Source organism: Phalacrocorax carbo, chromosome 2 (genome assembly GCF_963921805.1).
Source record: "Phalacrocorax carbo chromosome 2, bPhaCar2.1, whole genome shotgun sequence".
Classification (NCBI taxonomy): Eukaryota; Metazoa; Chordata; class Aves; order Suliformes; family Phalacrocoracidae; genus Phalacrocorax; species Phalacrocorax carbo.
The window spans coordinates 40,203,487-40,230,916 of record NC_087514.1 but is presented as its reverse complement, the minus strand read 5'-3'; the positions used below and the strand labels follow the sequence as shown (position 1 = coordinate 40,230,916).

The following is a 27,430-nucleotide window of genomic DNA, read 5'->3' as shown; positions in this document are numbered from 1 at the left end:
TCTTTATGAAGCACAACACGGTGAACACAGACATTGCTGCCAGGAAAAGTCAGGAAATTAAAGGGTGTGGTACATATCAGACTGGAGTGTATTATACGTCTGCTATTAGGAACTGGGAATTCTTTATTTTATTTTATTCTGGAAAATTAACTTGGAAAAAATGTTAGAATTTTGTTCTTTTTAAATAAATCCTAGGAGGAAGCCACCACTTTTATTTCTGCTTTTTTTCCTGAGCCTGGACCCCAATGTAGTAGAGAAATCAAATACGCTATTTCTCTGTCCATATGTCATTTAATCTCAGCAATTTCATAGCTATTGCATTTCAATTTCATACCCGTGAGCTGGATTCAATAGACTAAACATAACTGTACATCATATCTTTCTCTTCAGGTATGCATGAGAACTTTTTTCTGAACTGTTCTTGAAACTTGTATCTTTGAAAGAATAATTCAGTTATCTTAGCGTAATTAATTTCTCTTAACATTTACTCTCCCTCAGCAATGATTTCCATGAGGACAAATATTAGTGGTAGCCTTTTTGTCTTATGAAGACGTGACTTCACACCACAAGAGAGCAGCCATTCTGCCAGATTCATGTCTCTGTCTTTTTCCTGTGAAGATAAGGCTGGATGCTGTTCAGGAAACAGTGAATTTTGTTTCATTTGGTTTCACAGATATTTCTGACTATTTCTAAATACACTAGAGCTGATGTTTGGCTATTGGGCAACTTAACTTTGCTAACCCAATTTGCTTTCAAATTGCATCAGAATAAAAGAATTACTTCTCATTAGAAAAATTAATATTATTTTCCTTGCTCATTCTACAAATTTGACTTCAGAAATTTTAATCTATAAGTGATAAAAAGTTAGTGAAGAAACATAGTGAATTATTCAATAATTTATTGTCATGCTATTTTCAAAGGAATGTTTGAAATTTTTTTCTATCATGTATTCCTCTTCTGCGGCAAATACTTTGAAAGCAAATTTCTCTTTGGACTTGAAGTGAACTGTCATTGATATTCCTTAGCATTATCTACTGCCCTCTGTTCACTGAGAAAATTGCTGACTCTTAGACATAGAGTATTATTTGGGTTTGGACTTTCGTGTTTAACACAATCCTGTAACTGGCACTGAGTGCAGAATTCAGCTAGTCTACTTACAAGAGTAACTGCAGCTATTAAAATACACTCACTCACAAACTATTGACTGGTGGAGATTTGCCTTTTTTTCACTGTTATGGAGATTAATGGTGTGATTTCTGTGCCTGGAAGCAGAACAAGAAGGAAATGTAGGAAGTGACCTCCTTAAAGCATTAAGGCTGCTTTTCCGGAGAAAATGGGAAAGCAATATCTTTGCAGGTTTGGTTTAAAGCCTACATGCAGGTAGTTCTGCAAAATTTGATACAGAAGAGGAGGTTAGGGATAAATGTAGTTCATTATAATGCAAGGAGCAGAAAGGTTTATGCACCCCCGAGGAAAGGATCTTTTCAGTTTGATAAATACAGCATAAGTTATTTGCTATAAAATGCCAAGTCATCCTAGAGTACACTGATTCTTGTGCTCCTGTCTCCTCTAGGAGCACAGATTACTTTCACATTTTGTAGTTTGGAAGGAGTCAAATAATTATGAAATGGTGATTTCATAGATACTGATAAATTGTAGGTACACAAAAAAATTATTTCTTTTCCTAACCATAGTGCAAATGGAAATGTATATAAGTTATGACGAAAGTAGTCAGCCCTTCCAGAAAGTCTTTCTGGGGACAGCAGAGATTGTGAATTATAAAATATTTGATACACCAGAAGTAGTAAAGTATATACGGAAGGCAACGGAGATCAGCTTAAACAAAAGAGGAATGGCAGTCCAGTGGAGCAGTCTGAAAGCAACAGGAGTTTTAGTGTTGGACCGGCTCTTACCTGCAAACTGGAGATTTCTGGACTGTCCACACAGAAGGACAGCAATGCCCCATTACCACATATTTTATGACCTGTTAGCCTTATTTGCCTCTTCTGTATGAAGGTAGATTACAAAGATTCTCTTAAAGAGGAAGCTTGAAGAACATGACATTTCCATGGTTTTTTCAGCATTTGACTCTCCTGGGAACAAGTTAACCCTGCCTTCCGTGGTTACTGTTCAGAGGAATGTGGCTGAAGGACTTGCAGCCTTGTGGGGCTGCCCAGTGAGCGACCCTTTGCTGTGCTCCCAAACATCCATTGGCTTTCTTCTTAAGAACCAATTATACTCTTATAAAGTGTCCAAATAATCCAGTTTATGCACTTGAACGTGTTGTCCTGCTTTGGAGTAGCTGGTATCCAAATGCTTAAGCCTGTCCAGCTTCTCCACTGAGCCCTTATAATAGCCTTTTCAGGTTCTTAATCATTTTATTTCTCTTCTACTTTATCCTCTCTTTGTCAACATCTTTCAAAATCCAAGAGCTCAGAACACTGTTATTTATAGCTGGAAACTGGATTAGGTTTTCACCACTAAAATAAAAAGATATAAATATCAATCTGGAATGAAGTGTTTTATTAAAGGAAAATCTTATTATTAATAATTACTCATATAACTTATTAGTATGATTACTATATCTAAAGAAAACCAAGCTGTTGCCTGCTTCTTAAATTACTATATTTCAACTTCTCAGTGTGCTATTTAGAAATATGAAGTAGTCACCTTATTATACACCATCTTTCAGGATTTGAAAGCAACTTATACATATAAATGGATTTAGCCTCATCAGTACCTCTAAATGATGAAAAAAAATGCCATTTATTAAGTAAATGCATCTAGTGCAGATCCTGCCTGCTGGATTTAAAGTCTTGATTTACATTTCAAAACATTCTGGAGGATTAATAATTTCAAACTAGTCTAGGCTGATTATGTGGGCTCCTTCCATCTTCAGTGGAAAGAGGGAGAGACATCCTCCAGAGGCCTCTCACGCTACTTTTAAATACCCATTTGTAGGAACAACCGCCCTTTAGAGGTACATCTCTCTTTCCAGGAGGGACGGGCAATTGGGTGAAATGAGGTACTTAACTTTTAGAGACTATAGACCTACTGAAGATAGGTGAGATTGATCTCTTCTCCTGAGAGTCTAATCATTAGTTTCCTTTTGATACCCTGTAAAAGAATTCCTAGTGTGTGCCATTGAAATACTTCAGATAAACGGTGAATGGTCTGCATGGCTCAACAAATTTGATCCATCTAATGAGTAGTAAGAACTGGTAAAATTAAATGTAAGCTTTAAGTAATTAACTGATAAAGAGACAAAATTCTCTAAAAAGAGATCTTGCCTCTGAGATGCCTAAGATTCCTTTTTTGTCACTCTCCTTGCTATTAATTGACTCAGAGATTGTTATCCTCCATAAAAATCTTTCTCTATTTTCTTTATTTAAAGAAAAAGATTATTATCAAGGGAAAATAATGGAAGCCTGTATCATTTCATCCTTCCATTTAAATATTAATTCGGATCTTTAAAAATGGCTACTTGTTTGATATATAGTAATTGGAAAGTCAGAGTTTCAGTCAGAGTGGGACTGTTAAAAAGTAATGCTAGATATTACTTGCCTGTTGTCACTAAATTTGGTACCCTGGTGAGACCTTCTAATTAGAGGAGGCTAAGTTATTATACCAGCTGCTTTTTTTTTGTGACAAGTCATATTAGGAACACTGCACACCTCACTCCCAGGTCACCGACTTGAATATCTTTTTGTTCTACTCAGTTCCATTATCTGTGCAGTCCTCTGAAATAAGTGAAACAGATTTAACAAAGTTACTCTTTTCCTCAAGTCCACTATCGTAATCCAGTCTTGAGCAGTTAATAAATAATTTTTTAGTCCCACAGTCTACATCATCAGCAGTTAGTTTTCCTTCAGCTGAGTTAAGATATGTTTAATTTTTTCCTTTCTTAGCCTTTGCCCTAATGGTAGCTTTTCTTTTCTTTGTTTGTTTTTTTTTTTTTTTAATTGTCTTTGCTTTTGTTTTTGCTTTTTCTCTTTTGCCTGTCAAGAATGGGGTTTATTTGCATTTACAGTCACATAGATATTCAAGCATCTTCTGTAAGATTTTAAGGAAATGATAGTGAAACCTTTGAAAAAAATGATGTAACAGCTAACTTATGACCCAGGGAGAGCACAGAACCTGCGTACGAGAAAGATCTCAAACTTGTAAGAAAATACATCCAATACTGTATGTGCATGCTGGAACCTTACCAGGGACAAGAGGTCATGAATGAAGAGACTGTGATTGCCCTTGGGCTCTCTTGAATAACCTTGTCAGCACACCTGAGCCCATGGCTGTCTCAAGATGTACCCTTGTCCTTGGGGAACATGCACACAGCTGCCTTAAAAGGACTGCAGAACAAATGAAATTTCATTGCCAATATAGGACTTATTTCCTCCATAGGGTGAATAGCAATGAAACAAAAATGGGGGCTTACAAGGCCCATTACAGAGGTTTATTTTAGAAGCTCTTTTAAGGTTTCCAACTGGGGCCTTCATGCAAAGGATTATGTTGGAGCGGGTCAAGGGAGGAGAAAGGACTGGGAGGGCTGTCCTGTGGGTATAGTGTCCCCCAAAGAAAAGAGAGGACACTCTCACATTTTGTGTTATGGTTGCTCAATTACCGTTCCCTACACAAAAATAATTAGTCCTTTGCAAAACACAAGAATTCCTTATGACATAAACCGACACTTTCTTTCTTAAATTTACTCCAGGTTGTGAAAGGAAGTGCAAGTTTCTCAAACTCTAAAAAATTTTTTCTTTTTTTTTTTTCTTACTAGGATTTTCTTCACCTCCCTCTCCTCACAAGGAGAAGACAGAGAGTTGTTTTTAGAGGGAAGAATGGACTGCAAGAGTGCTGGAAACTCTGGCTGAGTTTCGCACTGTTTTCAAACTTATCTAGTTTAGTGTAATAATATGGCAAAATAATAGCCAATCAGTCTGTACAGTGTGTGTCATTTTACAGTTGGATATCTTGGAAAAAAAAAAGAGAATATTTGCCATCTTTTTGTTTTGTCAGAAATGAGGGGACTCCATATATGCTTTGATGTTCTCTTCACTTACTGGCAACACTGTGGATAAACACAAAGACTTTCATGAAGTGATGCAATGATTTATTTTAGCATTTATTTTTTAACATTACATGGCTATAAATCCTGAGAAATAGGAATTGAGGTATTCTAAAAATTAAATTCTATGGGAGATAAAAGATTACATATGCGATACTGAATCTGACATTTTACTATAGAAAAGATGTCCAAATCATTAATGCCTGGGACTGTACCTTTTGCGTCGTGACCATCCGTAGCATTTCCATATTACAACTAAAGACAGAAACACAGGAGATGAGCTAAAAATATTGCAATGAGACTGCAAAAGAAAGCATCTTAACTGTGTTGAAGATCTGTCTGTCATATGGATCTGTTTCTCCACCTTTTTCTGATCTTGGTGTCACAGCTGGCATATTGGGAACTGGAAGGGGACCTACCTGTGGCTTTTATAAAATGTATTGTTCTTGTTCTTACTAACTAGCTGGATTTTTTGAAAGGATAAGTAGCAGGCACAGTATTTCAAATGAAGAGAGGGAAAGCAGCCTACCCACTGTGAGTAAGCGTAGCTGTTCTCACAGCACCTCCGGTGAGAGTTGCTTTATGAAGTACAGGCTGTTGTGCCAGGGCAGATGTGGAATCTGGGAAGTTTTCCAGAGAAATCATTAAAAACTGAGGTTCTCAACATTAGATGCTGTGTTTACCTATTATTCTTTCTCAGACTGTCACTAGCAACATTGAAGACTACACTGGATGATGGACTGAGAGCATAAACCACTTGCAGAGGAGCACTGAGGCAAACACTGTGTTTTTCAGTACACTTAAACCCTTCCGTAGCAATCTGTAGCCATTTCCAGAGAATAAAAGAGCTCTTTCACTGCTGTTGCACACTTTGACTATGGGCAAACTAGCCACATTCTGGAAAACTGAAAGTTTAGGTTTTTTCTGTGACATCTGAGAAATGATGCAGTGCGATTAATTACATGATACGATATCTCCCTGCCTGGCTGGTACTGCTAATCTATTTTACATTATCTTCTGCTTCAGGAAAAAAACCCATGCCTAAACTGAGGAGGAAGATGTTAATGATGACATTGCCTCCAGCATTTTGTTTGTGACAGTGTCCTACTGATGATCCCGTCAATACAGATGGTGTCAGTCAGGTGCTACTTTCAGGTATTTCTGAAGAACTGGAGGGACAGACAGAGGGTGGACAGATTGCAGTTCTTTGGAAAGATCTTTAAAGAAAGTCCAAATAATCCTGCTTTAAATAAGTGCTTGAGGATTTCCTTCAAGTTTAGAGACTCTTATGTCATAAACCTACCTCACCTGTTTGCAACACTATGAGTTTTTTAAAAAAATCCTTGAGTAGTGGATTACATACAGGAGATTCCATTAAGAGGGATTATTTTAGCTGCGGGAATAGGGAGTTACAAAAAGACTGCTCTGAATTAACCTGACACCAAGATTTGGCAGAAGTGTAAGGTTGATTTGGAGCTACTTGTCCCCTTTCTTAGACAGCAAGCATGCACGTGAAAACTGAACCTAAGCAATTCATAATTAGCAGGGCTGCAATGACCTTGGACTAAGTAATCAACACGCTGAATGAAGCAGGATTGCAGCTTGGGTATTTTATACAGTTTACAAAATAAAATACTGAAATCAGAGAAATATTTGTGATATCTGCGATTTTATAATTTCAACTAATTTTACCTGCAAAAATTGGTGAAAATACTTCTCTAAATCCACCATCTAATATCCTGAAAGCAAAAATAATCGGAAGACAGACTTTCCTGAACATGGCAGGGATTAAATATTAACAAGATAATGTTAGCATCACTCTGTAACTTTCCAGTCAGGCAACTGGAATTATTTGTGGCAATAGACAATGCTGTAAAAGCCTGATGGTTGTAGTTATTTGACTGTAAGTCTAATGGGCAACAGTAAACCTCAGTCACAGGAGATTTTAAAACTTTCAATAATTACTCTATGGCTATAAATGACGATGGCATTAATGTCTAGAATGTTGCTGCTGCAGAAACTGTAATTACCCAAGTGATGCTGTCAGTATTCATAACTGTTGATGTTTCTTATTCTCTTACTATTAGCTTTTCCAAGCAAAAATCCAATGCCTAATTTCTGTTCTTCCCTGACTACCACATTCCAAAGGCCAAATTCTTTGGCAAGCTAAACATTCTTATCTGCATTCACTTCAGTGCAGGTGCATCAATGCATTTCATTGCCCATTTTCTCTAGCAGAGAATCTAAGCTAGGGGAGAAGGAGAGGAAATAGTCTAGAGATACAAACCAAACTTTTTTCCCCCCTGTAGCATAGCATTAGTTTTGAATTATGCTTTCTCTTCCTTTGTTGTTTATGTAATAGGGAAGGGCTCGTATGTATTCATAACTTTTAAAAAGAGCCAAGTGCTGCAGATGAGTATGCATATATTATAAAAGGAAGTACTGTTCCATTCTGCCACCGCCTCATATCACGTTCTCAAGCAGTAATTCTAGTGGCTGTGTAATTTGTTTGCATATTGTACCATGGTAGAAAATAAATTATCTGATGTATTTACAGAAGAACATTTTAAAAATACTGTGAGCTGTAGTCGATAATAGTTGTTTTCATTTATTCTTATTTACTCCTTTAGGCATTAAAAATGCGCAGAAAAAGCACTTAGTCTTTAGCAAAATTTAAAGGACCAAAGATTTTGTGATAAGAATAGCAATCCAGCACAGTGGCTGGATTGGGGATAAGTAGGGTCTGGAAGGCAAGGACAAATTTCAACATAGGATGTGGAAATTCAAGCATAGACAGAAGCAGCTGGAGTGAAACTTTAGCTCCAGTGGAATCAACAGAGAAACATATGTTGGTTTCACCAGACCAGCATTTCACCAGATGTGATTCATGTAATTTTTGCAGCTGTTTTCTGTACAGATCAAAGTACGCAAAATGGACTATATTATGAAAATAGAGCAATAAAGGATAAATTATTCATATCTTCTGAAGTAACAGCTAGAACAAGACAAATCTAAAAAAAAAATATAATGACACACAAGATTCAGGTGATTTCTTTAGGATAATGCACGTGGCTTTAAGTAGAAGTAATGCTGAGGAGGTGAAGGAGATTATACTGAAAGTGAGTATCACAAAATGCTTCTAAGAGTTAAACCAGTAACTGTCTTCTGTTAACTTCCCTGCTTCATACTGAGGAGGGTGTTTGCTGTTATGAAGAGCTCAAGAAGACCAGTCCTAAGCACTTTCATTTTCTTGTATGCTTTCTCTCTTTTCTCACTCAGCAGCTCCTCCTGGTCATGACAGACCAGGAATCTGATGGAGTATTTTTCAGAATTTTTTAAGACTTTGTCTTATACCTCCCCAGCCTGCAATTTATTTTGTTTTCCTACTATGAAATATTTTTACTTTCTCATCTTAAATTGAAGTCATATACTCTTTAGGATAGCAACCGTTGTATACAGGTTTTACAGTGAGTTTCCTAGTTGCCCATTCTCTTTTCCTTAGATCACCAGTTTGTATGTGGTTGTTTATTAACAGCCTTTCCTCTTTTTTTAACCATATTTCCTCCCAAATCGTAGGTTGGATTTTTCTTGCTTTTTCCCACATGACTTGTATTATCAAAAAGGGAAATAAGAACTACCAGTTGCCTTGGCTGGGAAAATGTACAAAAGAACTGAGACCCATTTTCCTGAAAAGCTCCTTTGTCTCTTTTCAAGACACGTCTCTCACTCTTTTTGGGAACCTTCCTCAGCCCGGTCTTCAGATGTCTTTCTCTGCCCAGAAAACTCAATGAAAACATGCTCTTTTGCTGCTTGTTCTTATTGCAACAACCCAGGGTGGCCAGCGGGGCAGACTTCCTCTCATGGTCTTTGATCAACCAGTAGCAGTTTCTAGGAGTTTAAACCTCTTGCCTCACGCAAGCTGTCTGTTTTGTTTCAGATTAGGTTCCTCTTACAGGATCTTCTTGTAAGTCCAGCACCCCTGGATGTCCTGCCTGAATGCAGCAGGCAGGTGGAGGTCAGCCCGTGCCGCTCGGTTCCAGTGGGGCAAGCTTTTGCCTTTCTTTCTTTTTCCTTTTAAGGGACACATAATATATTTTGATACTTAGAAAATTCACAATTTGTGATGGTCATTCTCCCAAAAATGTAGTCATTTCATTGCTTGGCAACATTTAAACACAGCATTGTTGAAACCCTAGTAAATATGCAGTAAATATGTATGAGCAGTAGAAGTAACGATGCCTCATTTTATATTTGTGCTTTGACATCGATTTCCCTTATGGTTTGTCTGATATCAGAAAAAAGCAAACTTTCCCTAGGGTCTTTCTCCTCTTCCTGGTTTCTTATTTTAATGAAATCTTCAGGAAAGTTAATATACTTGAGACATTTCATCATTTGCAAATGTGTTAAAATGCCCCGAGGGGATTGAGAGACAGGCAGGTGTATATACTGAGATGCTGTGAGCTTTCTTTCCTTAGCAAGCCAAACTGAAACCAGATGGGATCAGCCTAAAAAGGATACCTGATTTACAATACACCTGTGAGCAGTGGCCACTCAAGACCGACAGGTCCAACATTTTTCACTAGGAATGTATTGTAAATGCTCAGTTGACCTGGGACACACAGCACGTCAGACAGTCTGCATAATGTATCTTTGATGTCAAGTTGCTCTACACATGAGCTGCGTCATTTGTTTAGGATTTCCAGAAACGCAGTGCATCACTATCAGAATTTAGTAGATTACCACCCAAAGCAGTACTTCATCCATGCGCATAGGTGAAGCTGTAAGGTACAGATCAAACAGGCTTTCTCATTTCCTGAAAAGTGTCTGTAAGAACCATATGCAAAAAAATTCTTTAGTGGACTTTGAAGTCCACCAGCAGTGTGGGACTACTGTAATTTTGTTAGGGCCCTTTAAATGACATGTGCAGGGTAATTTACTCCTTGATAAACCATTTTACAGTTTACAGAAAGTAAAGGTTTAAGCTAAACAGCAATACCACTGCAAGAGTTAGGAGTGAAATTTTAGTTTTAATTAAATTATTGAAATGGTATAGTCGTCACGATGGTCATTATTATGCTTTATATTACGAAGCTTCCTCATACCATTATGTTTTATCCTCCATACTGTAGCACAATAAGACTGTTAAAATGCCTTTATAACACTGTAATTGTTTCTATGGCGGTGGAAGTCATGGCAATATAATTATATCAATTTGGCTGAAATAGTACCACTCTGTGGCCAGGCTTTGGCTGTGGCAATCTGTGTGATTTACTTCTGTACGATTTACTCATGCTGTATTAATAGGGTTTTCTTGTTTTGTCTGTATTTGGGTTATTTTTCTGCTTTTCATTCATGAGTTAGCAAGATCTACATGAGAAAAGTTTTTAGAGTTTAAAGGTTGTCCAGAGAATCATCTGTGCCAGTATTTAAAATGAGCAGGAGAAAACCTCCTTTGTTTAGAGCTGTTTTCTCTTTTTTGTTCTTTAGTAAAAGGACTCCAAAAATTTATTCTACAGACATGATCCATGTATAAAGCTTGTCAGGTTTTTATTATTTTTATTTCAGGGGAAACAAATCGTTTGCATTCTTAGAAATCAGGTGGGTTTTAGAAGGTGGCTTTTTTTTTCTTTTCTCACACTTTCTTGGCCTTTCTGAGATACATACCTTCAAATTTAAAAAGTTGTAGAAGGGATTGTACTTGATTTGAGTCTAAATCATATAGTGGAGGTGGTCTCTACACTTCTAAGGAAGTGCACCTTCCACAGAAGTAATCAGTTCAGCTCATCATAGCTGTTGAAACATTCTTTTGCTGACAAGTGTCATTGTATAACCTTGTTAAGGTAATCACAATAACTTTTTGTTCTATCACAGAATTATTGACTTTGCCTGACAAATAAGACTAACAGAATTTTTGGAGAACAAAGATATTATCCCCAAATCATAGGAAAGTGAATTTTGAAACAGCAATGTACTAATATAGGGAGAAAAAGAGAATTATACCTCCATGAATCATAGTGCTAGCACTAGGAGTTGCCCTCATTTGTACCGACATTTCATTCCTCTCATTATATAGTATCACCAGAATGTGCTCCATTCTGGAGGTACATTTCAATAAAGCTCATTTTGGGATCTAAAGGGGTATCATTCCATGACAGAGCCTTGCAATTCAATTGCTTCCTTTCTCCCAGTCACTCCTTAAAATTACTTAACACATGTAAACATGTTAGCACCATAATGTTTGTGACAATTAGCCATTGTTTTCTACTTTTGTCAATCTCTCATCACATATTTTTTAAAGTTTAATTAAGAATGCTCATCTACATTTTTAAAGTAGTTAATCTGGATGATGATGAAGTCTCACTTTTGGCTTATGAATTTGATGGTGGCCTCAGAAGATATTACTGACTCACAGTGACTTCAGCAGATGCTCATTCTGCTGTCAAACAGTTGAGGTAGCCCCACCATATAAACTTACATAAACTATGTTTATTGGAACCTCAATCAGTGGAATCATTTCATAGAAGCATAAAATCACAGGACAGTTTGGGTTGGAAGGGACCATTAAAGAACATCTGCTCCAACCCCCCTGGCATGGGCAGGGACATCTTCCACTAGATCAGGTTGCTCAATGCCCTGTCCAACCTCACCTTGAACACTTCCAATGATGGGGCATCCACAGCTTCTCTGGGAAACCTCTTCTACTGTTGAAATTTCAAGCCACGCCAACAGATCATCCAATCCGCTGTGCTGTTTCTGAAAAGAAAGCGGAGCTGTATGGCTGATTAGAGGATTAGAATTTCTTTTCCACAAATGTCATGTTTCGTGGCTTACAGCACTCAGCAGCCCACAATACTTCCAACAGGGAGTATTTGCTGGAAAGCGAATGGCAGCTGTGGACTTACCAGATCTGAACCACAGCCCACAGATTCTACCTTTCTAAAACACAGTGCAGTAAAGGTAGGATGATTTCACAGGACTCATGCTTTCAGAACTATACCAGTAAAAATAACTAAAATTCTACTTTTTTTTCTTCCCAAGTAGAAGCTAAATTTAATAAAGTGTAACAAGTTAATTGTAACATTTTTGGAATCCTTTGAAAACCAGGTAGCTTTTATCAATAAGTCTTTTTTAAAAGAAACTGTAACTAGACCAGTAATTTCAGGTTAGAGAGTTCAGTAAAATCATGTGAAGGTGCATTTTAAAGGTGACATCTCAAACATTTAACTTTTTGTTTAAAATTTTGGACCCATTTGATATAATGACTTTCTAAAATCATGTGAAATAATTGTAATATTTCTGTATTTCCTTAAGAAACAGACCAGTAGCAGAATTATACAGTAGCATATTCTAGTTTATATTTAAAGCTGTGAAATTAGATCAGATCTCTCCTCAGAAATCCTCCTTTTCATGAGTTTCTAACTAGGCCATATTCTTTGTTCAGAGATAAATCTTAAGGCATATGGTCTTTTTATTACTAGTTTTTAGTACTCTTTCTGTGGAAGTGCATTTCAGCTGAAAAATTGCTTCCTTCCCAATGCATTTAAAATTAAACAGAATGTGAACATTCAGGTGGTTTTGTTTGGGTTGGGGTTTTTTCCTATTAGAATATTTAAATTTTCCATCTTCAGATAAGTGTTTGCTGTGTAATATTTACTTTTCCTGTCGGCAAGAGAAAAATTCAGATATAATAACTTCATTTTTTAAAAGCATTGTCAAGCTCAGATGTCTGCAAAGGTTTACCTTGTTTTCTAACTTGCAAAACTTAAGTGCTCCCTCCCCACAATGTTCTGCATGCTGGGCAAGGACATACCTGTTTATGGTATATGAATAACTTAATGCCCTCCTTGTGTTTTCATGAGTAACTGCATTTTTTAAAAAAGAAAATATGAAGTTGGCAAGATCTATTTTGATTCCAAACAGGAAAGCAAAGTTCAGTGGAGGGCAGTGAAGGTGTATCTATTCTCTAGGTGTGCACGTCGATGTGACGTTATAGCTACTGGGCTGTAGCTATCCAGTCACCTCAGATCCTTCTCTTTCAGACTGAAGTGGTGTGGCCTTCCCTGTCCCAGAGCTGGGTTGAAAGTGATCTAATTCAAAGCTGTCCAAAGTTCCTGAGTGTCTGTACTGCCAATGGCTGCTCCGCCATATAACTGCTATCAACTTAGATTTAAAACCAAATCCATGAATGTGTAGATGTTACGACTTGCAATGCTGCAAAGACATGAGAGTTATCTAGAAGTACTGAGAGGGGGTAGCATTTGGTGAGATTTCTCCCATCGTGATTCCCGATTCCTAGCTCTGTTAGACAGCATCCAACTACACCGCACTGAGGCGGCTTTCCCGGGCAGGGCTGATTTATGTTCTTCCCCTCAGCTGCTGTCACCTAAGCTGGTTCTGCTTTGATGCCGACAGATGTGTAGCCTGTGCCCAGCTGGCAAGTAATTAAAGCTGACCCATCCCCTCTCATCCAGCCAGCCCTCAGCAGTGCTTTAAGAAGCAAAATTGTTGTTCAGTATCTGGCTCTGAGAAGAGGCAATTACTGAAAGAGCAGCAGTGGGGAAGTCTGCGAGGGCCAGGGAGCAATAAGAAACATACTCCCATCCTACTTAATAACTCCATGTCTCAAAGTTCCCCTGCTTTATCCATCTACCATCTCCCCCCAGACTTGCTTAGCGCTACTCTCTTCATGCTCTTCTTCCTCTCCCAGGGCTGAAAGGGAAATTCACCTTTAAAAACATGTTCTTAAAACAACATGAGTTGCACCTGAGAGTAACATTAACATCCACTACCATTACCTGTGGACTGTTTTCACAGACACGTGTTTGTTCAAGGAAACCTTCCTCTACGCATCAGTGCGCTACACAAACTCAGTTTAAGAAGGACAGGGAACTGCTTGAGCAAGTCCAGCGGAGAGCTACGAAGATGATCAGGGGACTGGAGCATCTCCCTTATGAGGAAAGGCTGAGAGACTTGGGTGTGTTCAGCCTGGACAAGAGGAGACTGAGGGGGGATTTCATCAATACCTATAAATATCTAAAGGGAGGGTGTCGGGAGGATGGGACTAGACTCTTTTCAGTGGTGCCCAACAACAGGCCAAGGGGCAATGGGCACAAGCTGGAACACAGGAAGTTCCACCTCAATATGAGAAAAAACTTGTTTGCTGTGAGGGTGACAGAGCAGGGGAACAGGCTGCCCAGGGAAGTTGTGGAGTCTCCTTCCCTGGAGACAAACCCGCTTGGACACATTCCTGTGCCCCCTGCTCTGGGTGTCCCTGCTCAGGGAGGGGGGTTGGACAAGATGATCTCCAGAGGTCCCTTCCAACCCCTGCCATTCTGTGATTCTGTGATTCTGTGATTCTGTATAGGGCATACAATACTGAAAAGGAATTCTGTAGGATCGCCAAGGTGCATATAATTTGGCTAGTAAGTTTTTACTCATATGTTCCTACCTTTCTCATTCTTTTCCTATCATATCTTTTATGTTGACTTTCTTGCTGGCCCTAATCCAGCAAATATATGTAGATCCCTCATGTCAATGGGATGCTTGTGGAAATTAAGTAACGTGCATGCATGCTTGTTGAATCTGCTCTGTAGCTTTGTAGACTTCTCACACTCTAAGCTGCCTCTGGAGTCACACTGACATCTTCATATCACTGCTTTTAAAACCAGTTTTAAAAAGAGAAACACTTACAGGGTGAAAATACTAGTTACAGTAGTAATTAATATTATTTGTTGTAACGATTAATTATCTCTGAAGTGTATTAGATTTTGTAGATGTTCAGCAGCTAGCAGAAGACAACAATTGGCAATGTTTTAATTTTTTTTCCTCAGGCAAACTGAAAATTCTTTTTCTGTTATATTTGAGCAAGCTGTTCACTTAGTAGTCTTGATTTTGTACGTTAAGTATGTAAACTGATATTAATATTACTTGTCCTTTTACAGTTGTGTCCGGCTGTCATTCATAATTCTGTCAGCCTATCTAAAAGTTATTGTTCTTCCCCTCGTCTGTTAATATTATTTCAAATGAGACATTTGAAAGGAAACTATAATTTCAAATATCAATATGCTCTTATATCCTTGTGGTGGTCTCATTTTGTTCTTATTTATTAGAACAGGTTATATTAAAAATTGCATGATGAAGGATTACAGACAAGTCTGTGATGTTAAAGAGTGAACAGATCATTAGGCTTCTCTGTGGTATTATTAATCTCTTAAAGTGGCCAGATTTATATAACATCTGTTAACAGGACCATTAAGTAATCCACCTAGACTTGAAGTTCTTAACAAAGCCTTTTACAGTTCCCTTTTGAATTAAAAATACCTTTCTGGGGAACATATTCAACCATGTTGATTAAAGGAACTTTTTTGAGAAATTTCTTAAGAATGAAAAAAATATAAGTAAAGTTAGCACCTCACTGATTTCCTCTGGCATGATAAGCATGAAATTATCCAAAAGTTACTGGACACAATCAGATCCTTCTGATTAATCTCATCAAAAGAACATCAGAAGTTTGGTTATGATGAGTGTAGACCTGCTAGAGAGAGCAAATGTCAGAGAAAGAGGTCCTTGTTCCTGAAATATGCTTCCAAAAATCTGAAAATTACTAGAGATAACAAATGAAAACTCTCTTTTGTGTGAATGTCTGTGAGAGTTATTGAGGTTTGGAGGTGGATTAGGCTGCAAATTAAATTAATCTGATTCAGGCCAGAGCACAGTGCGTTGCTGAAGGAGATTGTTAATTCTGCCTTCTCTGACCACCGTTGACAGTTGTTCTCAGGAAAGCACTGTTGAGTCGTTAATTTGTACATGTAAATATAAATATACGTATACTTAATTTATATATTTATGTAAATATCTAAATATATGCATACTGTGTGTACATAAATAAAATACAAAGTATGCATATATTTAGATATTTACATAAATACATAAAATGTTTTAAGGAACCTAAAATGTGGACTAATGCCTATAGTCAATCTGAAATAATTAATTAAATAAATAAATCAAATTAACTGAGCTCTGCTACAGCAGATTGTCTTTTCTCCGTAGTCATCGGTGTTTCACTTCCTCTGCTAGGAAAGGGAGGATTTCAGATTTCATCACCTGAACTTAAAGTTTCTTTAGGGACTGTCTTTGCTTTTTTTAAAATGTGTATCAAATTAATTTTGGAGACTGTCATTGCTCCAGCAGAATGCAAGCGAGGCCTGTGATTAAAGGCTTGCTCTGCCAAGGTCATTGGCAAACAGCACCACAGAACTTGAGGGACTGGTAAAAATACGATGACCTGATATCACAGACAAGAAATATAGAAACAGAAGTGTCATGAGGAAGTATATGTTTCTAGGAGCACCTTGTGCTTCACTGAAATGAAAATAATGATTAAACAGACCCCTAGCAGTTCAATACGCTTCTGCTGCTTATTGTTTTGTGTCTCATTTTGTATTCTGAGTCTTCAGGAGGGCTTCAGCAGTGCAGATACTCACTTCTTGGCATTCTGTTAGTGGCTGACATTTTTATTCAATGAGCTGTATGGGAGCTCACTCAAAAGATGCAATGAATTAGCATGGCTTTCTGGTTGCTCTTCGCACACACTCTAAAATAAAAAATAGGATCTCCTGACAGAAGTTCCAAGAAATTATGTGGTTTGATTTAAATATCAATAAAATTAAGTATTGCTTATGACCTCTGACTTTTAAGCTTTTAGGGTGCACTTAAGTAATTCCCTTTGATCCCAATTAAAGAACAGCTTGTCCTTTCCTATACCTTACACACATGATCGTCTGAGATGGGGGACTATGGCACATGGTGCCCTGGATAGCCGTGATCTGAACTGGTGATGCAGATGCTTCCCATCTAGGTTCCAGGAGCTCAGCTTTAAAAAAAGCAGCAAATAATGCCAGTTATGGCACGGACTTGAAGTACCTAGCAGGAGGGCTCATGATTTTTTAAGCTTTTAATCTTCAGTTTGCTTTCTTGCAACAAGCCAGACTTCTTATTGTAATCTCATGTCCCTGAGTAACAAAAATGCTGAACATAACCAGACTTGCCATAAAACAACAAGAGTTGGCAATATCACGAGCAATTGCATTGCTTTCAGCAAGCAAAGCAGAGAACACAACAGCAGTTGCTTAAACTGGCCTATTAATCTTTAAAAGTGTTCCTGGATGCAGGTAGGAACATTCTGGTTAGTCTCAAAAGAGGGAGTTATTTTTCTTGTCAGAAATTTTAACATTCAAGTGAGTTTTCAAAGTCTTTTAATAGTTCTTTTTAATGTCATTGGTGTCTGGTATAGATCCTTAAATTTAGGACCCGCTCCCTCGTGCATTTATCTCCAGCGTGGCATTTATCTCCTTATGTAGCAAAGGATGTTATGGTATTCTTATAGTTGAGTCAGAAAGACAGGGCACAGAATCCACCAGAAATTAAGGAAATTATTAAAATTAATTGTACTATTATTGTGATATTGTAGTCTTAATCATGCCTTTATCCCCATGCTTTGTCTTTATTCACAACCACTGTGCACAAAATACAGTTATTTGGATAATAACGAAGTTGAATCCTGTTTTGGCTAGAGGCTACATTGCATCTGTTCCTCATACTGGATTATTCAGGCTTTTGGCACAAACTGTGTCTCCTATTTGCATATATTTCCTAGTAACGTTAGAACTGCTACCCCAAGAAAGGGTCGGTTTTGCAGGGTTTGTCACCGTGGGGTGTCCATGGTACAAAAGACAGGGAACTACAGAAGAACGAACAGTTTTAGAATGATCAAGCCAGGCCTGACCTGTCCCTTTTACATTTAGAAATCCAGTTCCCATCAACATTGCAAGAGTCTTCTCAATAGGTACAGGCTTTCTTAAACAATGTTATTTGTCAGATGCTTAGAGGCTGTATACAGTGGTGAGGAACTCAGGCAAATGAGTCTGATCCCTTCTGCTTTGGGCATCAATAAATAAAATATTGCAAAATAGTGTGCAAAGAGCTTTCTGTTGCTGTTTGAGGCAGTTTATCTTTGAGCAAAAGTATGTTGGTGACAAATTTTAATTTAGTGATATTTCAAATCTATGCATAACTTCATAGGGATCTCAGCAATTTTGTTTAAAAGTAACGGGGGGGAAAAAAAGATAGGTTAAAATGTTCTTGCTGAGACTCAAAATTGCTTTACATAATAAACTCCTTTTTCAGTTGTTCATCATTTTATGAACCTTTTGGACAGAATTTTTCTATGGCCCGTAATTGGAAATTTTTCTTTTTTTTTTTTTATACCAAAACTTTTTCAAGCCTTCTTTTACCTTTCCTGGCTCTTTGCTGTGAGAAGTTTTCCTACAGCGTTGGTGCTGGTGCCTATATATGGCCTGCCAATGATGTTTCCAGTTCTTCGCTATTACAGTTACGTTTTGGTCTTGTCTAGATTCTTCATTTCAAAATCAGATATGCCTTGACTGAGGGACACGCGAACCTGCACAAACCCTTGACTTGGCACAAACCCATATCCTATTCCCAGTCTTCAAAACTGAATGCAGTGCTCACAGTTTGCCATCATTCCAAACCTGTGTTGTCTCATACCTCTGGATCATCAGACAGGATAGGTGAGCGCAATTTTGAGACTTAATCACATGTCAAGGACTCCATCAGAGCACTACACCTTTTCTGGGTAGTCATGACTTCTTTGTGCTCATGTTGAACTTCCTGTGACAAGTGATGAGTAAAGGCTCATCAGTCCAATCATCTGGCTCATGCTGTTTTTTCCTTTGGGCTTGGAGCTTATTTCTGCCATCCTGCGTTACCTCTCAGGGCTGTTTCTCAGACAGAGACTGCCGCAAAAGGGAGGTAGACCAAGGAAAAGGCATAAGCAGTGGAGCTGGGATTTGAGCATGGATCTGATAATTGCCAAAGATCAGAGTTCATCTTTAGGGGCAACAAGTTTCAGAAAACAGCCCCTTGCTGGTTCTTACAACTTGTTCTTGCAACTAATACTAACACTGCATGAAGAAGACATCAGTATGTTTCTCTTGTTGATTTCTTACCTTCTGGCTTTCTAAAGACATTCCACTTTGCTAGTAAGTTCAGTAAATCTAATTTTAAAATTGCCTGTGTTGCAAGGCAGGAAACAGATCCCTGAGCATGTGGCAAATTAAACGTGCAGAGGAACTATTTTTTTCATTTAGGTAGATCTTCTGCCTTTTTTTCAAATAAATTTCCAAAAGTTTTTTTGGTTACTTAAAAAAAAAATAAAATAAAATCTGATAATACACTCTGCAGCCCAAGAAGACGACAGTACTACCTCATACATCTGTTTTTTGGGGGTGGATGGGAGTAAGGGGTGGCATGCAAACAGTTAACAAGTGTTGTAGTGCAGACTGATTGGAAGAAAAAATAGATTAAATCAGTGTAACTTTCTAACAGTAGTTGTGCTTGATACGGAAATCCTTTCCTGTAGTCAAGGTCTGATGTCAAGGTTACAGAATTTGCTCAGTCTGTGAACCTCTAATCTCAGTGAACGTGAACCATGAACCTCTTACCTTAACCCCCCAAATGGCTTTGCCTTTTTATCTCAGCCACTCTCAGCCCATGATGCTGGGGTTACCTCATGGTCTATGTTTGAAGATCTTGATATTGTGAATTTTCTCTTTTAGTAGTAATTAATTTACGTGTATAGTGTGGTGCCTCTGGTCTAATGTGCATTGGGTTTGCTCCCACAAAGAGGTGAATTTGCTAGGTCCAGTCTATCAGCCAGTTCAGATGGCTGAACAGCCCCAATAAAGTCAACCCATAAGCTTCAGTTTAAGAATGCTCTTCATGTAAACTCTTCACCAGCATGCTCAGGATGAGGATGAGGTGTTGACTAGTATATTTTCATCAGCCACCTCAACCTAGAGAGCTTGCCTGGAAGCAGCATGGTTCATTGTTCTATCACATAAGCAGGAATGTCACAATTATTGTGTGGGCTACCTTCAACCTCTAACTCATGGGACAGGTAAAAGCCATCTGTGTAACACTGAAGCAAGGGTTCAAATGAAAAACAAACAGAAAAAAATTTGAGCCAATAGTCAACATACAAAAATTATCATCCCAATCAAGACAGCGTGGCAGCTAGTGACACACGTTTCACTATTTGCCAATGGGCTTCTTCAGTAACATCTGCCCAGGCCTTCAAAACCAATTTGTTCAGTAGTAGTGAGAGGAGATGGAGCATAATTGGTCACATGCTGAGCAAGCCAGGATCAGAACCTATGGTTTCAGGAAATAACAGGGTGGAAAACTAAGGTTATGCTGCCAGTGGGGGTCTTTGGCTAATAGCTGATGCTTATGCTTCAAAGTACATCTACAATTAGAGCAGGTTTCGGTAATGCTGGAACACATCATTTGTATCTAATGAGGATTAATGTCTCCTTGAAATTAGATACTAAGGAATGTGCATGTCCCTTGTCCATGCCAACACCACTGAATCTTAACTACAAGCTTAATTGGGTGTAAGGAATTACAAGGAAATGTACTGGATTTTTCCTAGCATTATGCATATCATCTTTTATTACCTGTTGACCAGGTGTTTATTTGAAAATCTTTTCTCCTCACTGTTAAAAACAGAAATTGGGTAGAAAGTTAGAACTAGAGCATCCTTGTTACTCTTAGGAAATTGGATAGGAATGCTCATTGCCTCAGCCTAATTAATGTTCATTTATAACAAGTGTTATAGTATGTATCGATATCATAAAAAGTGTTAGGAAGGGCTGGGTACCACACGAGCAACAATGAAGTCAAGATCTCTAACATTATGCCTTGCCAGGCATTTGTACTCTTGAACCTTTCTGTGAAATTTCAAGTGTTAACTACTGTCTCATGGAGGAAAAAGTGCTTCTCCATCCCACTCAACACACTGCCTTTCTTACAGTTTTCCTAAGAGTCTGTTTTTCAGATACTAACAAGGAATAAAAGAAATATAAAATAGTATGTCATAAAGCAGAGACATACAGTGAAAACAATATTTCTGCAGTGTGTAATCATCATGTCACAGCATTGTGTCTGTTTGTTATACAAAGCAGTCTTGGTGTGTTGTGGTTTTTTTTTTCCTGGAGTTTTAGTGTCTTTTTTTCCTTACATAAAGTACAGACAAATAAATGAAAGGAACATCATCCTTATTACTGCTCTTTAGTTTTACAATAAACTGTGTTATGCTATTATCTGTTAAAATTTACCTTGGTTCACCACCTAAAAATAGAATCATAAAATCTCAGAGTGTTTTGGGTCAGAAGGAACCTTAAAAGATCATCTAGACCAACCTCTCTACCATGGGACATCTTTCACTAGATCAGGTTGCTCGAAGCCCTGCCCAATAGAAACTGTCCACTTGAAACCAAATGTAGAATTTAAGCAGATATAATTAAATTAAACATCATCTCCAAGCACTTAGAAAACAGTATTATTGGGACTTAAAGGGATTACATCTCACCTAAAAGAAAGTACCTGCTATAGCAATGATTTCCAATAATGATCAAAATTAATCCTTGGGCTGACAGCCAACACAAATCCTATACATAGTTTAAAAGCTCTAAAATCCATAGACAGTTAAGTGGGACTCAACATCAGTAGGAGTGTGATTATTGGGCTGATCCTACGCTCAGGAACAAACTCCTTACCACAGACTGGTGTATGGCTTCAGTGCTGATTGAAAAAGGGAGGAGTAGAACATAGGATTATCCTTCCCTGTGTCAGTTCCATAAGTCCCACATGATTTTCCTGGAAGTCCTATTATCTGTCTTCTCCCCAGTCTTCATTCGTGGCATCTGTCTGAGAGGTTACCAGCTGAGGAAATGTAGTTCACCTGCTGGGATATGGGATGTAGATCAAGATATATGTTGAGTTTGAAGCTCAGAAGACAGCAATTTTTCCATCCATGACTGAAATTTCAAGTGTTAAATGAATTCCAAAGAGACTACTTGATGTCCCTTGTACAGAGCCTGAAACTGAGTCTCTTGCTATGGAGCAGCAGCATCATTCTATAAGAAATAAGCAGTTTACATTACATCACTTGGATGAAGATTAAGCATTTTATACTCATTCGCTTAATGATTGTTTGTGACATTGGAAAACAGTACATGATCTATTGAAAAACTTCAGGTATCTGCTTGTACTTTCTGAAAGAATTCTGAACTTTCATTAAACATACAACTGAGAATAAGCCAGTTGGGCAGCAGCTTTTCCACCGTGCACAGAGTTTCCGAGCACTCAGTTCACAAATACTGAAACACCCTCAGAACTTCACTGATTTTTAAAACCTATGCACCCAAGCAAATAGTTTTTGAGTTTTCTAAACATCTGTAAATGACAATAAAGGTACAGGTTAATTTTTTAACGCCTGGCACATTTGACTTAGTTTATGGATTAAGAATCTCCATGAAGTTAGAGAGGAGTGTGCTTCAGCCGCTAAAAGGAAAGAATTGATTTTTGTCAGGCTTTCTTTTATTGATTGGCAGCTTAACATTTATCAGCTCAAACAGCTTACGGCTGCCATTTTGTGAAGTGATATTTTAGAGGTCAGCTAATACACCAGGTGGTTTTGTTTGCATTTCTGAAACTGATCTTTGCTGGGCCATCATTATCTGCTTTTACCTGCTTTGAGGACTTAGGATGTAATACACATCATGAAAAGTAATTATGAAAAGCTCTTCTGCCACCCTTTATCCATAATTTCTGAATAATAATTTAAAGAGAAAGCAGCAAGTGCTGTGATGGCATCTCTTTTGTTTTTAATCAAAGAATTTTAACTATGGTATTGCTGTTTTCCTCTCTCGCTGCATCACCAGCAGCCTTAAAATATGGACATAACCATCTATTTATGCATCTCTAAACATGACCATCAAGTCAAGCAATTTTTTTTAATCATCCCAAGAACCAAACGTAACAGCATTCCAGAAAGACAAGATTTTATTTATAAGAGGTGTTTATACTGACCACACGCCAAATGTGTCAGCAACATTTTTCAAGCCGTTTCGCCATGCAGATTTACCATTTTTCTTTGCCATTGGCTGTGAACTAGCCAAGCACAAACATTGAAACAGGGCATAATAATTAAAACTTAAAAACAAAAAAAAAAAGGAGAAAAAAAGTCTTGAAGAAAGCTGTGACACCAGTGCCACAGACATCACAATTTATTCCCACAGTTGTGATAACAAAGTGTTACCTCACAATATTTGATACACACAAACCGACACGGCAAATCCATATTCTTACTCAACAAAGAGTTACTGAAATAGATAAGAGTGAATATGTGTGCTGCTTGACAAATAGCATTTCTTACAGCTGACAATTGTTAAAAGCACTTGATAACACTGTGCAGTCTCTGGCATTCTTGTACAGAGAATGCCTTGGCTGTTTCTTATGACTATATATTTATAATTATATTTTCATGAAACTGAATTGTCTGTCAGCTTCTGATTTCACAAGTCATTTTCATATCGCAGATGAAAATTTTCTGAACAAGTATCAAGGAATGACAAGCAAAGTCAAGAGACAAATGCTCCATCAGTTGTAAATAATGCTCCAGCAAGTCTGCATTTTGAGGGTGAAGAAATTAGGAGAGCAAAGCAGTAAATCACAAAGGCAGATTTCTTACTGCTAACTAGCAGTAATAGAGACTGGCAGGATGTAATTCACCTGGTCATTTTCAGGTGTGGCCAGAATAGAGGCAATTAGCAGAGGAAAACAAGAGGGCCTCTTCTGCAACTGGAATCTGCACTGAATGTCCCTTTGGTCAGGGTGAAGGCAACCAGCTGCAGACAGACTGACAGGACAGATTTTCAGAGTGGGATGCAAAGGGCGAGTCAGTATCGCGGCAGCACTGACAAAGTGGCGTGTGTGAAAACGGGTATTTTGTGGGCATATGGCTGACAATTTTGCACACATTTTTAATGTCTACCTTGGTGTTGAGATGGGGGAAACATGGAAACCTAAATATGAATTAATTATTTAAAGTAGCAATATAACTAATCTTACATTATCTCCAGTGAGGAGATTGGGTTTTTGGCATTTAAATGGCATCCACTTCACTGTATCTCTCTTGAGCGTGACCTAAATACCTAAATCTGTTTTTAATTCAGATGAATTTTCCTGATTGTGTTTCATAGAGAAGCTGTTAGAAAATCTTCAGTCTGTTAGTATGTTTGCTACTTTCACTGCTCCAAGTAGAAGTGGGATAACGTTAACTAAAATGCACAGGCATTATACGTATTATGTGGGCTACAGTGCAGCCAGTACGTGTTACGGTAGGTTTAAGGCCTGATCGGACAAGCTGTGGTTGAGGCTGAAGATAAGTTGAGTGAAGATAAATTATTGTGTGTATTTTAAACCCAGACTGGTTCACAGAAGCAGGTTTCTTAGCTAAACTGAGGTCATGATGGTAATCTGGATGAGGGGCAGAGGGCAGAAAAGAGAGGGCTTGGCTGGAGACAAACTTTCATTTGAATCTTTGGCAGCAGAAACAGTCTGTCTGGCTGTGGTTCTACTTAAAATAATAGTTATAATTTATAGTTATTACTTTGAGTAAATATGGTGGAAGTTTGTTTTAGATTGTCGCCAGTACTATGGGGTAAACGTGTCTCTGTTGCCTGTTAAAAATATTAATTCTTAAGTGATGTTCTAATCAAGTAACAATGAAATTGCTCATCAGGCTGTAAGGCCATGGAGACATAGGATATGCACTGTGTTTTGTACAATACCTGGTACAGTGGTTCTTCTGCCGGACAGAAGCTCCTATACACAATTACAAATAAATTATAAAAATCTGTGATTTCCTCTCTTCCCTTTAATGGCATACTTTCATGTTAAAATTACTGGGGTGAGCGGGAAGGCAAGTTATTTATCTCCTTTTCCTTATAATAATTGAAAGCATCTTTTATTTCCCTTGTTTTAACTTAAATAAAGCAAAGTTAGAGGTTTTCACACTTTTTACCTCCCTGTCTCCTAGGAAACCGATCTCATGACCTTTAACATCTCAATGCACCGCTCTTGGTGGCGGGAACATGGGCCCGGCTGCATACGAAGGGTGGTGCGTCCTTCTGCCCCCGGCATCCTAGAGGATTACTCCTACGTCTCCGTGACGGGCTGCCTAATTGATTTCCAGTACCTAGAGGTCATTCACAGCACTATCCAAATACTCCTCTCTGTAAGTTCCCGTTTCCTTTTGTACTCGGATCCCAGCAGTCCTTTCGCATGCAGCCTGCTGCTGTTGGGTGTCTCTGTCCTGAAAAGGGGGATGTAGTAGTTGATGGAGAGCAGCACAGATTTTTAATTGCATTCTGAATTAGAAAGTGATATTCACCTTATTAAAATGTGCACTGCTCATCTCTTTTCTTATATCTCATAAAGCTCTGTACAGGCATGGTCCCCATTCTGGCCTTTGCTGGGACAGGTGAAAATTAACTCGACTTCTTGGCTCTCATTCATTGAGCCATGTAAAGCAAAGGAGAGTAGACTTGTGCAAATTAATTTGCCTAAATTTTTCCAAAGTTCACAATCAATGACAGTATTTATTCAGCCCTGAATGTAAGTATTTTTTACATGATACATAGCTAAGTTTCTTCCCAAATGGATGTAACGTTTGAAAAAGGTCAGAGAAGTATTAGGAATGAATGCATTTATATTTAACCTTAATATTTGTTCTTTCCTGGGAATCTGCATTATCAGAATATTCTACCTCCGAGATCCGCATTCTGTAGTTGCAAACCAGTCAAAAACTGCAAATACATGAAGTCGTTACAAAGAGCCTGCAGTGGAGGGAAGCTCTGAGGCTGGATGGCTGCTCTGGGAGCAGCAGCCCAGTTTTGGCCACAGTCTGTCCTCAGTCTGATGGCTGCTTCTGCTTGTGATTAAAAGGTTGTTTGGCGTGAGCTGCATGTGATCTCCTAGAAGTGGCAGCTCTTTCTCTACATACCTGTGTGTAGTACGTAGCAACCGGCCCACCCCAAGTGGTTACACATAGGTCTGATGTCTGGACCTATTCTGGGAACATAAATGCTTGTGGCTCGTGGTCCTGACCATGGCCACCACTGCTTGTCAGACAGTGAGAGAAGAGATGCGCTCTGCAGTCCACACCTACTAGTCACCTGGTCTGAGCAACCAGAAAGGCTGGATATTCCTGGTCTGTTCGGTACTTCAAGCTGTTTTACTAGCTGACCAGTAAATACTGCCACTAGCAAAGTAAAAGGGATCTAGAGAATAAATCTCACTCATTAATTTGAATTTCTTTTTCAGATTTCAATTTTTACATTTTTTCAAGATAAGGATATTTCCCTTTGAAAGGAAAGGATCAGTGTATGTGGTTACATCTATTGTCCTGTCTAACTGTCTAGAATGAAGTAGTCTAAAAGTTCAAGATAATTTCTCTGCGTTACTAAGGGCCTTTTGTAAGATGTCAAGTGCTTTTTCCTTACCACTGCTTTTAAGCAAAATGTAATAAACTTGTAACTTACAGCAGTGACTAATGAACTTCCACTTGACAATCCAGGTCTGAGTTAGTGCACTTTGTTAGTGCAACAGTGACATCACATGCACCTACACAAGCCATGTGTGTGCTCCTGGCCTATCAGCTTCCTGGTCACCAGTGACATCATAAGCACCTGCACAAGCCTTCTCCTGGCTGTTGTTCAATCAGGCAGCAAAGACTTTGAGTCAGGATCTTTTCCAGTGAAGGCAAAAAATCACTCCTCCTGAGACCCAGCCCCATGTATGTCCACATACCGTATAACATTACTGTGAATGCAGGCCTTGAGGAAGAATTTTGCATGCTACGTCTGCAAAGTGTAACTGAATATACCTTTGTTACTCTTGTGGTGGCCTGATACTCAAAGAAGGTTGCTTCTCCTGTGAGCTCTCTTCATGCGCAGCAACATCCCTTTGCAATGCAGTGTTGTTCGCTCTGCTTCAGTGAGCCTGTATGAGGGAAACTGAAGTGTGGTTGGTTTAAAAGGAGAAAACCATAGATGTTTCCATATAAGTATTGGAAACACCTCCTCACCTCTATAAGAGAAAATGTATTGTGTTAGATATTTTTCTAGAATTTTTGTGATTAGAAAAAAAAATTGAGTTCATTGGAAATACAGCTAGTTGTTGAAATCAGGAACTGTTTTCTTCCACACTTATCAATGTGGTAAAGTTCTGGTCTTATTATCTTGCTATCCCATCTGTGATGTGTTATGATTAGCATGCCATGAGCCTGTACTTCAGCGTCCATTCTGAACTGTAATTTAGGCTTGTTTAATTTACTGACATGCAGGGCAGAAGTCACCACCTAGATTACCACACTTGTTGCAGTTTCCTCCTATTTTCTGAGTACTGTTGACTTGAGGAAGTTCCCATTCATTTCGGATG

At 38.3% G+C, this 27,430-nt stretch overlaps 1 protein-coding gene across 1 annotated transcript in view; it reads left to right on the top strand.

Moving 5' to 3' along the window:
- The window catches only part of NKAIN3 (sodium/potassium transporting ATPase interacting 3), a 376,936-nt gene that overhangs the window by 258,221 nt on the left and 91,285 nt on the right, over positions 1–27,430 (top strand). Inside the window, exon 4 of the mRNA XM_064442644.1 lies at positions 25,029–25,226. Within this exon, the coding sequence (XP_064298714.1) occupies positions 25,029–25,226 (198 nt within the window). The remainder of the gene's footprint in view (positions 1–25,028; positions 25,227–27,430) is intronic.